A 13097-nucleotide genomic window follows, 5' to 3' on the forward strand; every position below is an offset into this window, starting at 1 on the left:
TGGTGGAGTGTCTTCTCGGGCTTTGAGGACATTCTGAAGTCATTGTGATGTATGGCAGCAAATTTCACAACTGCTGGCATTTGAAAACATGTATGTGTGTGCCCCCCCCCCCCCAAAAAATATCAGTGTTGCTTTTTGGGAGGTCTGTTAAGACGACATCGTCATACCCATTTGCTCAATTTGCATGTCTGAAAGGCTTCTGTCCAGTTAATTGGTTAAATTAATTTCTGCTGTTGTAAATGGAGAGCTGTATTAAGAGCAGAACTGAAGTAATTTTGCTTTACATTATTCTGTGTCATGGCATATCGTTTCTCTCTTCCTCAAGGCAATTCATTTTGTGGCGCTGTCAAGTAATATTTTGTGGCATCTTCAGTCAATGTAGCTTTTACGATTTTCGCTGATATTTTAGCAGTTTATTTAGTCTTCTAGATAATGGTCAATGGCCTTGAGTAGTCAAATTAACACCTCGGCAGCACTATATTTGAGCAAACCGCTAACGGTAACCTCAGGATGAAAAGCAATGAGAATCAATATAGCGAGCGTTATTTTTAGGGATTATTGATTGATTGATGCGTTCTGGCCTTAACTTGAAGAGGCAGCATTGCCCCAAAGCTGACTAAGATTAAGTTGCCAGTTACTGATAACTGCAGGCCATTACCTGCGTAGTATTTCACGAGCTCAGAGATTAGATGGAGACCTTTTATAGTCCTTAGCTGAAGGAACCGTGGTGTTCGCAGGGTCTGCGGTGCCTCCTCGGCTGCAGGAAAATGCTACGCTCCTCTCTGGCTCGTAACCAGCCGTTGGCGTGAGAATTGGGAGACGGCGTTGATTTGATTCAGCGCTGCCCGTTATTCCTGTAGGGATCTACTGGGGACAACTGAGGCATTAATGGCTTGTCTACCCCCCGCTCTCCGCCTCCGAAGGCGGCTCTGCGGAAGGTGGGAGCCATGTTAAGCTGTGCTGCTGTCAGCAAGCCCAGAGCCGTGTGGGTCTCCCCGCCACAACTCTCAATCGCTAGCAGGTTTCTCTCATTGCACCTCATTTGCATCTGGGACATCAATTAGCATGTTTGTTGAGGCTAATTGAATGAAACTCAATCATAGCTCTTAATTGCTTGACTATGTGAAAAGAAATCACATTAATGCAGCTAATTAAGTGTATGGCAATAGATGCAACATAATTAGGAGCGAAATGTAAAAAACAAGCGATGGTGAAGGTGCGAGCGCGGGGGTGCGGACGGCTGGGGCACTGGTTCTCCCGGTATCCACACGGATGGGGAGGGTTCCCTTTGCTGCTTGCCTACACACCCCCCACCCCCCCCCCCCTTTTTTTTTAAATTTTTTCTTCCCCCCGTGTTGCTGAATGATGAACGCGGACAAGTTGAGAAGAAAAATGCAAATGGATTTGCAATTACTACTTTTTCAAGCTGTTGAGGGGCAGAAGATGGCACTTCTGGGGTGGCCCACTGTTGAGTGGGCTCTAGGGACTTGTTAAGTGCTGTTTAAAAGTACTTGGCTTTGAATTACCCTCATGCCTTGTTAAAGGGTTTTTTCCCCTTTTTTCTCGGATCAGCATTTTCTACAACTAACATCTAGGGGAGTTATATCTGTAACATTTGCATATCAAAATCGGGCTTGCTGTCTTCTCTTTAACACAGCATATTCCAGATGACAGCAAGACCCTCATCTGTTCTAATCTGATCAAACCCTCCGTTGCGCTTCTGAAGCCACCACATTATTTTGTAGTTTTAACTTTTATTCCCCAAGTGCAGATCTGAAGGAGCGTGCGCAGGGGCGGATGCTCTGCCGACTGGAAACTTGATGCTCGCCTCCTCCTCCTCGGGGAAACGCAGAGATTATCGCTATGCATCTCGCACACAATGAGGCTTTATTATTTACATTTGATATATCCCTATAAATATTTAAGCTGACGTTAATACCTGTGCGGCATCTGTTGTGTTTGGGCACGTTCGTATAATACCGGTAGGGCTGCAGCGCTCACCCAGCGTTCACTGAGACTCTCCAATGGTTATGGCTCACCTAAGCCTGGTTTACTCTCAATTAAAAAGGGCTTTAATAATGCCCTGTCACATCTCACAAGCTGGCAGACTGGCGGGGAGATCGGACACGCCGTTCGTCTGGGAAAGTTGGAATAAACGCCGCCACCTCAAATTGCAATGGAGTACGCTGGTGGTTGTACGTTAAATAAAACATGTCTATGAAAAAGAGTACACACTGAGGTTTAGTCACGATCTGATTAAGCCTCATTTTAGAGCCCATAAGCAATAAATGCTCAATTATGTTCTGCTTATTGTCTTTTAATTTGCAAAGAACTGACACCGAACAAGAAAGTGACACCAACTTGATAATTTACGGATGAAACCGTTTGTTTGGTTTCTGTCTCACACCCAGCAGATGAAGTTTTAGTAATGGATTGCCTTTTGTTTCTTTTGGCACTGGAGCTCTTGTGTCCTCACCTCACAAATTGTTTCCCCCTGCCCCCCACGCACACACACTTTCTACTGTTGATAATTCTCAAAGAGCTGGGGGTGGAGGGAGTGCTGGTGCAATGGCTTAGTTTTGGGGGTTTATCACAGATTTGTGTTAGCGATGAAGAAACAAATGCTGGACCAATAGGAGATTTTTGATATAGGCTTTCAGTCCATCCGGGTCTTTATTTGTATAACAGGTGACGTACAGATCTGTGTGTTGCAGGGTTAGAACCAGCCCGGTTAAATTCTGGAAGTTAGGTCTTTGCTGGCAAGTCTTTGCCCTTGCAGATACCCTCAGCATCACTCAGGCTTCTCTAGGTTGATGAAGTTCTCATCTGATGTAGCTTGATCACACTTTTTGCCCCAGCTGCTCTGCACAGAAGATTCCTTGGCAATCCGTTCCCTTGGTTTCCAGCTTAACTCCAGAGTTAATCTTTAGGTCAAACTGCTGGTTTCCTCTTGGAGTACATAAACCTGTATTTCTGTGTAGTGGTCTTACCCCTTCTCACTCTTTGTTTTACAAGCCTGTGCTACCCACCTTCCTTAAAATACAGTCTATTTGTTTAACTTTTAGTGTCCTCATAGTTGTTTCAGTTGCAACAATTATTTTTTTTCTTTCTGGAGCGTGAGTAATCACAACCATGTGTACCAGGAGATGAAAATTTTGGTGTCTTGTATACTGGCTTGACCATTCACCATCCCTACTGGAAATAATCTCTTTTGACCTGTCCCAGGATTGCAGCTTCAGTGGCTGTCTGACCTGAAGGAATTGTTATTTGCCCTCTGATAAAGACACCGTGTCCATTTGCTTTTCTGTTTTCATCTGAAGAAGCCTTTGAAGCTGGAAAGCAGATTCATAGAATCGTAGAATGCTTTGGGATGGAAGAGACCTTAAAGATCATCTAGTTCCAACCCCCTGGCTTGGGCAAGGACATCCTTACTAGCCCAGGTTGCCCAAAGCCTCATCCAACCTGGCCTTGAACGCTTCCAGGGATCCAGGTGCTTTCACACCCTCTCTGGGCACCCCATGCCAGGGTCTCACCACCCTGAGTAAAGAATTTGTTCCTAACATCTATCTTAACCATGCCCTTTCAGCTTGTCCTATCCCTGCACTCCCTGGTGAACAGCCCCTCTCCCATTTTCCTGTAGCACCTCTTTAAGCACTGGTACACTGCAATTAGGTCACCCGAGAGCCTTCTCTTCTCCAGCTTGAACAAGCCCAACTCTGAGCCTGTCTTCATAGGAGAAGTCCTCCACCCCCTTGATCATCTTCATGGCTTCCTCTGGACTCACTCCAAGAGCTCCACGTATTTCCTGTACTGGGGCTCCCAGAGCTGGACACAGCACTGGGGAATGGGGCGGGGGGGGGAGTCTCACGAGCAAGTAGAGGGGCCCCTCCCTCCACCCACTGGCCACACTGGTCTTGATTCAGCCCAGGACACAGTTGGCCTTCTGATCTGCTAGCACACACTGCCAGCTCATGTTGATCTTGCCATTGATCAGCACCCACAAGTCCTCAAGAGCCTATTTCTCCAAAAGCTTTCTGCAGTTGGCAGAACTTTCACGTGAACTTCTCCAGGAGCAGTGGCTTGGCACCAGGCAGTTGAGCATTGTCTTTCCACAGCTGAATGGCTTATTTCTTCACTGTGGGCTTAGCAGAGAAGAATTAGGAAAAACCTTTTCCACTTCTGGCTTCCAGCTTTTAGTGTGTTTACTCTAATCAGGCACAATTTGCATAATGCTTTCCCTTCTTTGTTTTTGTTTGTTTGAAGCATCACGTCTGAAGGAAACTTCACACTTTCATAACTTGCTGTCCAATGTCAGGCAAATTTGAGAGGGAGAAAGATGAGCGTTTAAAACATTTTTCAGAGAGGAGGAGACATAAGGAAGGATGCTTATAAGGGACAGAGAGACTTGTCTTCTCCTTCCCTTTGGGACCTGAACTCCCGCATGTGGCTCAGAACCAGCCACGTCATGAATTACCTTTTACCCAACCTGTAGTTGGATGATGTTATTAGAAAGCTTCAGAATTTGGGGAGTATTTGTAGTGAGAAGTATGGGGGGATCATTAAGAGCATGGAAGGAAGGGGAAAAGCATATGATGGGTGCCAGCAGGTGAATGTAGGTTAAAAGTCTGGTGAAACCAGGTTTCATTATTTCTCTACTTACAGAACTACCTGTTTGATATTGGGATTTGGGTTTTTGTTTTGTTTTTTCTTCCCCTCTTACCAGGACTATATGCAGAATGTTCATGGGAAGGAAATCGACTTGCTGAGAACCACTGTGAAGGTCCCCGGGAAGAGGCCACCCCGAGCTACGTCAGCTTGCGCACCCATTTCAAGTCCCAAAACAAACGGCCTCTCCAAGGACATGAGCAGTTTACACATCTCACCAAATTCAGGTAAGAAAATGCCATGGTAGGGGGGAAAAAGTTGAAGGACTGTGTTTCCAGTGTCTGTAGGCAATTGTCACATACTGCTGGGATGGGATGGTATCTACAAATAATTTACAGGTCCCCATGACCACTGATGTGTAACTTCTGAAGCCCTGACTGCTGATCCCATGCTGAATAACCTTCAAGGTCCATCTTTTTCTCTTTGTTGCCTGATACTTGCCAGAAATCTATGCAATTTCATAGTAATTAAGGTATGTGGGGAATTGATGCTGCCTTACAACTGATCTGTTAGGTCTGGTACTTTGGATAAACAGGAGATGAAAAGGCTTTTTATGGCTTCCTCATGGGATCCACAGTACTGTTTTCCACCTTTAGAAGTATGCGTGGTTTTGGACTTTTCCAACAGCAAGATTCTTGTGTAGAAAGCTATTATAGTTCGTTTATGGAAGTTGTTTATAGCTCTTTGTGAGCTCTAAACAAAGAAGTTTATTGTTCACTGAAGTGTTTGTCCATACAGCTAAGTGGATTTCAAAAATTGCAATAAGGAAAAACATTTAAGACCATTTATCTTGTAAAACACGCAACTTATACAAAGCTCATAACTTTCATACCAACACTATACCATTTTGTCAGCATGTTTGGGATGATGTCCGTAAAGTCATCGAGCGCCATTTGCTTTTGTGATTAACATAGACACCTCCAGCATGTGCCATAGACAAAACCACCAAAGATACTTTTGTCCCTGAGCAATACAGGGGAGGAACTAAGGTCACTCTGCCATTCCAGAGTCTTCTCTTGGATGGCAATAGTTATACTTCAAGTCAAGATGTAATTCCCCTCATTTTTACGATGCATGTTCCCCTCTGTTTGGGGAAGAGGGAGAATCATTTTCCTTCCCACTGCTGATGCCGCTCATTGAGAGAAATGTTTACAAAAGGGAAAGAAAAAATAAAAAGTCTTGTGGCTTTGCAGTGGTACAACCAAGCAGCCAACTCTGGACATCTTGTGTGGCGTGGTATAATAGTTTGGCCCAGGACCTGAAATGTCTGAAGGCATCAGGCTCTTTTTCAAGCTGTAACAGACCCCTCAAGAGGCACAGAGCTGGCATTACCACTGCAAGAGTTCCTAGGAGAAAAATAGAAACAGGAGGGGAATCAACTTGGTAAAAGGGTAGATAATGGCAGAAAGGGAAATGGATTGAAGCTGAAGGAGGGAAGGTTTAGATTAGAAATTAGGGGGAAGTTCTTTGCAGAGAGAGTGGTGAGGGGCTGGAACAGGCTGCCCAGAGAGGTGGTGGGTGCCCCATCCCTGGGGGTGTTCAAGGCCAGGTTGCATGGGGCCCTGGGCAACCTTGTCTAGATCGAGGCCTGGAGGTTGGTGGCCCTGCCGGTGGCAGACGGTTGGAGCTCTATGATCTTTGGGGTCCCTTCCAACCCAGACTGTTCTATGATTCTGTGATTATTTGTAGTCAGTTGGTTTGTTCCATTTCGCTGTTTAATTCAGGTGACTGGGTGTGAGGAGTGGCTTTGGTATTACAAAATATTTCATCATTTAGGGAAGAAAAGGGCTAGGCTGAGTCACTGTGCCAGCAGTAGAATGCTTAAATAAGAAATTTCTGCTTTTAAGACATTTAAACACTGGCAAAAATTGCTTGATTGCTCCAGAGAAGTCTGTTTCCAAAAACATACTCAGCGGTACATACAACTCTAGAGTTTCTCTCATGGGATTTCCCACTTTGGGCATGTGCTTGGATTGCCTGGTTGGAGGGAAATAGCTTGTCTGTGCCTTAAACAAACATTGGACAATTCATTTTGTTCCAGGACACTCTCTTCACATGCAATGCTTTCTTTGCGTGCAACTGCTCAGTAGACAGCTCGTTCTGGCAGTGGTGGTAGCTACTGGGTATGATCCTGGCTACCCCGACGTTTTACTGCCCAGCGATTGTTTTAAAGGAGAGAGGTTGATTACACAGAAAGTGCAAATGCTGGAAAAAACCTTTGCTTTTAGATAGTGTTTTTAAATAACATGGTGGGAATAGTTGGAACTTGTGTCTTCTCTCGTGGAGTCTTTCTCACGTTGCTTAGAAATACCAGAAGTCTTTTCTGTTGATTTCAGGTTAGCACAGCTCAAGGGATCTACTGTGGTTAAGTATTGAAATAAGTAATGCCCTCCTTATGTATAAAAGAGTGGTATCCAAGGGAAGTTGGACTTGTTTTCTCGTTACCTGTCTGGTACACTATTTCAAAGCTGCTTCAACTTTTTGATCTGCTTATGTTTGCATGGTGCTCTTCCCACACAGCAAGCAAGGGCCGATGTCTTAATTATATTATACCATATAGCTAGCTGGAAGCATAACAGTTCAGAAGCGTTTTTATAACTTGCTGGGGGGAAGCAATGCAGGTGGAGGATGGTCTGAACTTAACAGCTTTGTGCTCTACATGGCAGTTGGCCAACCTGTTCATACCTGGATGCCCGCTGTCTCGTGCCCACTTTGGGTGTCAGGGGGATATAAAAGGGAGATGGCTAAGGGTTTGGTGTGAGACCAAGGTCAGTGAAGATGCAGACATCTCTGTAAGATTGTGTTTCATAAGGTCAGCTGCATTTGTGCCAGTAGTTGTATTTTTCTTTGCAGCCATTGCTTCTGAAATTCAGGTCAGTGCGTTATCAGCCAACTCTTTTTTTGGGTTTTTTTTCTTCACAGAATTTGCTTCTCCTGTAGAAGGTGCCTTTATTCAATCTTTTTTTTTTTTACTTAAAGGCCACGTTTGAGACCTGTCTGGTTATTGCATGACTGGACAGAATGACCAGCAGCAGCAAGACAGAGCAGGGTTTTTTAAGAAACCTGATTGATGCAAGCAGTTGTTACTGGCTTAAAAAGAAACAAAACAAAACTGCTAATTAGTAAAGTACTACTTAGAAACAAAATAAAAAGGGAAGAGAAATACATAGAAGGAGACTGGATCTGGGAAATAACTGTCAGCAGCTCTACTGCGCATCAGTCCATTCGTCACTCTCCACACTCTTGTGTTGCGGTAAGAGCCGCATTGCGGGGAGGGATGTTAAAATATTAGGGGAGTGTTAGTATTGTAAAGAAAGATACTGTGGCAGTCTGTGCCTGGCTCGTTACTCTGAACTTTCACGTGGTCAAGTATATTGACAGAGGGGTTATGCAGAGAGTCACAGCTTCTGTTGGGTGGGAAAGCCACGGGTCCTGGGTGCTCAGCTTCTGGAGCACAGGGGGGACATGGGGGATCTCTGCAGTTACCTGCCATACAAGTGAGAACATGGGCAGATTCCCCCTTGCTGTCTGTGCTGCCATCTCGGGGCTTTTTCTCCATTGTTAGTGCAGGCAAAATGCCGCCTTCATCTTGCGTGGTGCTTTAAATTGGATCGTGGGGCTGAAATTGGCTGTTCCTTGTTTTCTGTTTGGAGGTTGCTGTGCACAGATCTGCTGGCCAGGGGAGATCTGGACCAAGGGCAGAAAGAACTGGCGCTTGCCATTTTTAATTTGGGGATTTCAGGTGTGCAAAGGTACTACATTCCCACAGCTTCACATCTTCCCACTTCCCCAAAACAGCGATAGTTTCTGTTCTTCTGTGCTTTTTGCTAGTGCAGACCTGGTACCTGGAGTAGTATTGACCACAGCTAAAAGTGAGGACAGTGTTTAAGCTCGTTGCTTGATGTGGTCAGGAACAGGCTTCTTTTCCTTCTGATATTAAGTAATTGTGTACAGGTTAGTGAAAAAGCAAAGTTGTTCAAAGAATACCACTGCTCAATTAAAATATGACGTTTAAAATTGCCCCGGAAATAGGATTCATCATCTGTGGTTATATGGGGATAGCACAGGCCCACTAAAAGCATTTCTCACCTGAAATTACCTGTTTGCCACTAACTCATAGAAACATCTGAACTTATTTCCGTTCCAACATCAAAACCAAAATAATCAATGCATCTTTCTTGTTGAAGCAGTCCTACAGTGCTCTGTATTTGAAATTACCAACGGTCTGTTATTAGATACAAATACAGATTTCGGTGCAGACTTTGCCAGTACATGTATGGTATTTGACAACTGTTTGAGCACCTATACCTGACATGCTTTGAATTCCTTCCTTCATGAGCGTGGAACAGTTCTCTCTGTCTCCTTTGTGGAATTTCTTGTACTTTGGGTAGCTGCCAGTGTGTCAGTTGGCGTGATAGGGAGGCAAAGGCAAAGCCTTTTGCCTGTCAATGGGTGGGTTAGAATGTCCAGGCTGTGGGAATGCTACCTGAGATGGGTCCCCATTGGTATAGGTGCCAGGGAGTAGGACCAGTCGTCTCACAAGAGACACTTTGGAACAGCTTTTATCTCTTAGCTCCCACTTGATGATTACTGGTACCCTGTGTCACTGAGAGGCAATGCTTGCTTCTGGAATACCTGATGCCCCATCCATAAGAGATCTCTAAAGTTCATTCATCTTCTCTTCTAATCCCCACTGCGTTCTGTGAGGCAGCAAGACAACTGGAGGTCTTCCTTCTTCTCATCATCTTCCCCGCCTGAAACCTTCTTGGACCTCAGTGATACCTTGCACGAAATGTGTTCAGTCTTTTCCACATTTAAGCCCTGGGAGGACCTTCCCCAGGCTGCTTCTCATAGCCTTGCTATAAGAACAGGAGGAGTTAGGCTGATCAGGGAGATGTCCTGATTTCAAGAGGATTATACTCACCATGTATAACGGCCGAGCAGTAAGTGAAAGTTTTAGCTGTTAGATCTACTTGACATATGCAGAAGGAAAAAATTAAAAGGATGTCATTTCTAGTGTGTTGAATGTAGTTGTGCTTTGTGACACTCCTTGTCTCAGTGAGATGGGTTTTCTGGGTTTAAAGATCATTTGATAAGCACATACAACAACCATCTCCCAGTGACAGCTATCCCAATCTGTAAACTTGTTTACATCCCAAACATCTGGAAGTAGATATCTCTGGGGAACAATCTTCTCCACAACAAAAGCCAAGTTCCAGTCTTTCTTGGTAGTTTCCATTTCGAAGATGTAAAAGGAAAAAAACAAAGGAGGGGAAAAAAATACCACAATGACTCTTCCCTGATGGGTTTCCACACTGATAAAAGAGCTGGAAAAATACATTTCCCTTGGTGCATACAGTCAATATGGCAATAACCAAGAGAAACAGCAGTGGGTAAAAGGAATATTTTCTGTACTCTGTCAGAAAACACACCTAAGTAGAAGGTAGGGCTGTTACAAAGCTGGACACCTTCCCTGGAAAAAAGGTTGAGGGTACTTTTCTCTGCTAGGAATTTTGCTGTGATACCTTAGAAGTTGAAAGCCAATCTCTGGGCTTTTTTGGGTTCTTGGAGGTACAAGAATTGGGATTCTGCAGGGCTGCTTCTCCCAGGCAGTAGAGGTCTGGGGGAGTGGTTTAATTGTGTTATGTGTAGGCTTTAACTAACAGGTTTTTAACCGTGACTTTATGAATAAGTGCTCGTACTTGTATGTTAACTTGGTAGGAAACTCTGAGTTGGGAGAAAGGGAAGTTTATTCCCTTTAATCTGAAGTACTTTTGTGGTATCTTAAAGTTTTTGAACCATGCTTAAGTGACTTTAATTTCAATTTCCATGGCAATGAATGCTACTCTGTTGATGCATCACAGTTGGAAGTGGTTCAGAAGAGGGTAACGTGGACTTGCCCACTTCCAACTTTATTAGTTGGTGGCATATTGCAGCAGTGTCCTAAGGGCCTGTAAGTCAGCCACTGGACAAATCTCTGTGCCTTCAAAAGCCCACTGAGTTCTTGCTGTCTTTGGAGCAGGAATGGGTCTTGGTTTCAATTACTCCCAAGTTGGGTTGGATTTGAGCTGGTTGACCTGAAGGTGAACTTATTTCTGAAATCTCTCCCAGGAGTCATTTATTTCTTCTCCTCTACAAACAACCCAAAGTCTGAGCTGCAGCAGGAGCCACTGATGTAGAAAGTTCACATCTATAAATAGCTTATGGTGTAGAGATAAATTGTTTCCTGATTAACACTTCATTTAAATAATTTGGTGCTATTAAATTTACTTACAGTAGTGACTGTACAGTATGTGAAGTATCGTAAAATGTGTTAGCTCCATAGCCATCGTTAAGTATGCTAAAGATTGTTACTCACTAACTGTATGTGACACTTCAGACATGTTCGAAGAATGGCATCTTCACATTTTTCTAAATGTGAGTTTTCTATCTGTTATTAACTGGGATCATCTATCAAGTCAACACAGTGGTCATAAAGTAATTTATTTTACACTGAAGTGTTTGGAATCAGCCTGGGTTGGCATGGAATGCCTTCCAGATTTTTCTTTTTAAAAGGTAGAGAAATGATGTTTCAATTAGATTAGAATACCTTCAAAATAAGATTTCTGATGAGGTGTCTTCAGATTCTAGTACCTGTCTAATAATTCTGTTCTTTAGCCACTTTTTATTTTATTTTATTTTATTTTATTTTATTTTATTTTATTTTATTTTATTTTATTTTATTTTATTTTATTTTATTTTATTTTATTTTATTTTATTTTATTTTATTTTATTTTATTTTATTTTATTTTATTTTATTTTATTTTATTTTATTTTATTTTATTTTACTTTTTAAGCCTAACTTACATCTAAAGCCCTACTTGTCATGTTGAGTGGCCGTTTTCCATAATATCTGAATTAATAGTTGCTGGGACCGGTACTGGGAGCCAGCAACCGTATGCAGGATGGAAAGCTTGAGCGTAGGATCACTCCTCCCTTGTGATGTGTTGTGAATCCAAGTCTTGATCCAAAATATACCAAATTCATCAGTATTTTTGTAGGTCATGTAATAATCTTTCTTTTTAATTGGATGTCACTGTGAGGATTCAGATGTTACGATCAGGCTGGTGATGAGTGAGAATGAGTATCAAGCCAAGAGCATTGGCAGTTGCTCCATACCCTATAGGTTCATGTGCAGATATATGCAGAACTGAGTCCTAAATCATAGAATCACAGAATCATAGAACAGTCTGGGTTGGAAGGGACCACAAAGATCATAGAGCTCCAACCCTCTGCCACCGGCAGGGCCACCAACCTCCAGGCCTGGATCTACATAAGGTTGCCCAGGGCCCCATCCAACCTGGCCTTGAACACCTCCAGGGATGGGGCACCCACTACCTCTCTGGGCAGCCTGTTTCAGCACCTCACCACTCCCTCTGTAAAGAACTTTCCCCAAATATGTAATCTGAACCTTCCCTCCTTCAGCTTCAATCCATCTCCCTTGTCCTGCCTGTCTCTGCCCTTTAACAAGCTGATTCCCTCCCGTTTCTCTGCTCCCTTCAGGGACGGGAAGGCTGCAATGAGGTCCCCCCGCAGCCTTCTCTTTTCCAGGCTGAACAAGCCCAGCTCCCTCAGCCTCTCTTCGTAGGGAAGGTGCTCCAGCCCTCTGATCATATTTGTGACCTCCTCTGAACCCTCTCCAACAGTCCCACATCTTTCTTGTACTGGGGCCCCAGCTCTGGACATAGGACTCCAGCTGGGGCATTATGAAGGTAGAGCAGAGAGGAACAATCCCCTCCCTGTCTTTGCTGGCCACCCCTCTTCTGATGGCAAATGCTTGAATCTGCTCAGAAGTCCTTACTTGTGGGTGACTGAAGTGGTGACCTGGAGCAGTGTGGTGTCTCTGACTTGTGGTGGAGGTCCCACCAAGCCAGCAGTCAGTCATTATTGGTTATTTGATAATAATTTCGTAGTCTGATGTGGTACATGAGATAACGTGAAATGTTTGCCGTGCTTCGACTCGAGCATGAGTTTTACAGTTTTTGCCACAGATCACAACAGCAAGTTTGTGACTTAACTTTTGTCATTAATCACACAAGTCAATTTTCCATTTGGTTGGGTTTGCTGTTAGCTCAGTGATATACAGCTGTGTAGAACGAAAGGAGACGTCGTCAGTTTGCGCTGTTTCAAAGGGGGGAAAAGCCCATTTTTTTGTACATTGGAGATTTCCCTCGCATCTTGCTAGAGGGGAATCCCTCAAGGTCATCTTCTCCAGTGCCTTTGGACTAAGATTTGCCCTTTCCAGAAGTAGGGTGAGAGAAACTTTCACTGCTTGACCCTATATACCATAATATTTGGGCTAAATATTAGTGTAAATGAAATAAATATTTGATAAAAGCACTCCTGTTTCTTAAATATTGGGGAAGAAGGGGAGGAAACCAAGGCATTTGCTT

At 43.8% G+C, this 13097-nt stretch overlaps 1 protein-coding gene across 2 annotated transcripts in view; it reads left to right on the forward strand.

Annotated features, from left to right (window-relative positions):
* The window catches only part of AGAP1 (ArfGAP with GTPase domain, ankyrin repeat and PH domain 1), a gene marked incomplete at its 5' end in the record, with an annotated part of 392415 nt that overhangs the window by 253251 nt on the left and 126067 nt on the right, over positions 1–13097 (forward strand). For both annotated transcript variants that reach the window (XM_084265229.1, XM_084265230.1), the window contains one exon: positions 4724–4892. In XM_084265229.1, the coding sequence (XP_084121355.1) occupies positions 4724–4892 (169 nt within the window). The remainder of the gene's footprint in view (positions 1–4723; positions 4893–13097) is intronic.

The sequence above is a fragment of the Gallinula chloropus genome (assembly GCF_964237585.1).
Source record: "Gallinula chloropus genome assembly, chromosome: 5".
NCBI lineage: Eukaryota > Metazoa > Chordata > Aves > Gruiformes > Rallidae > Gallinula > Gallinula chloropus.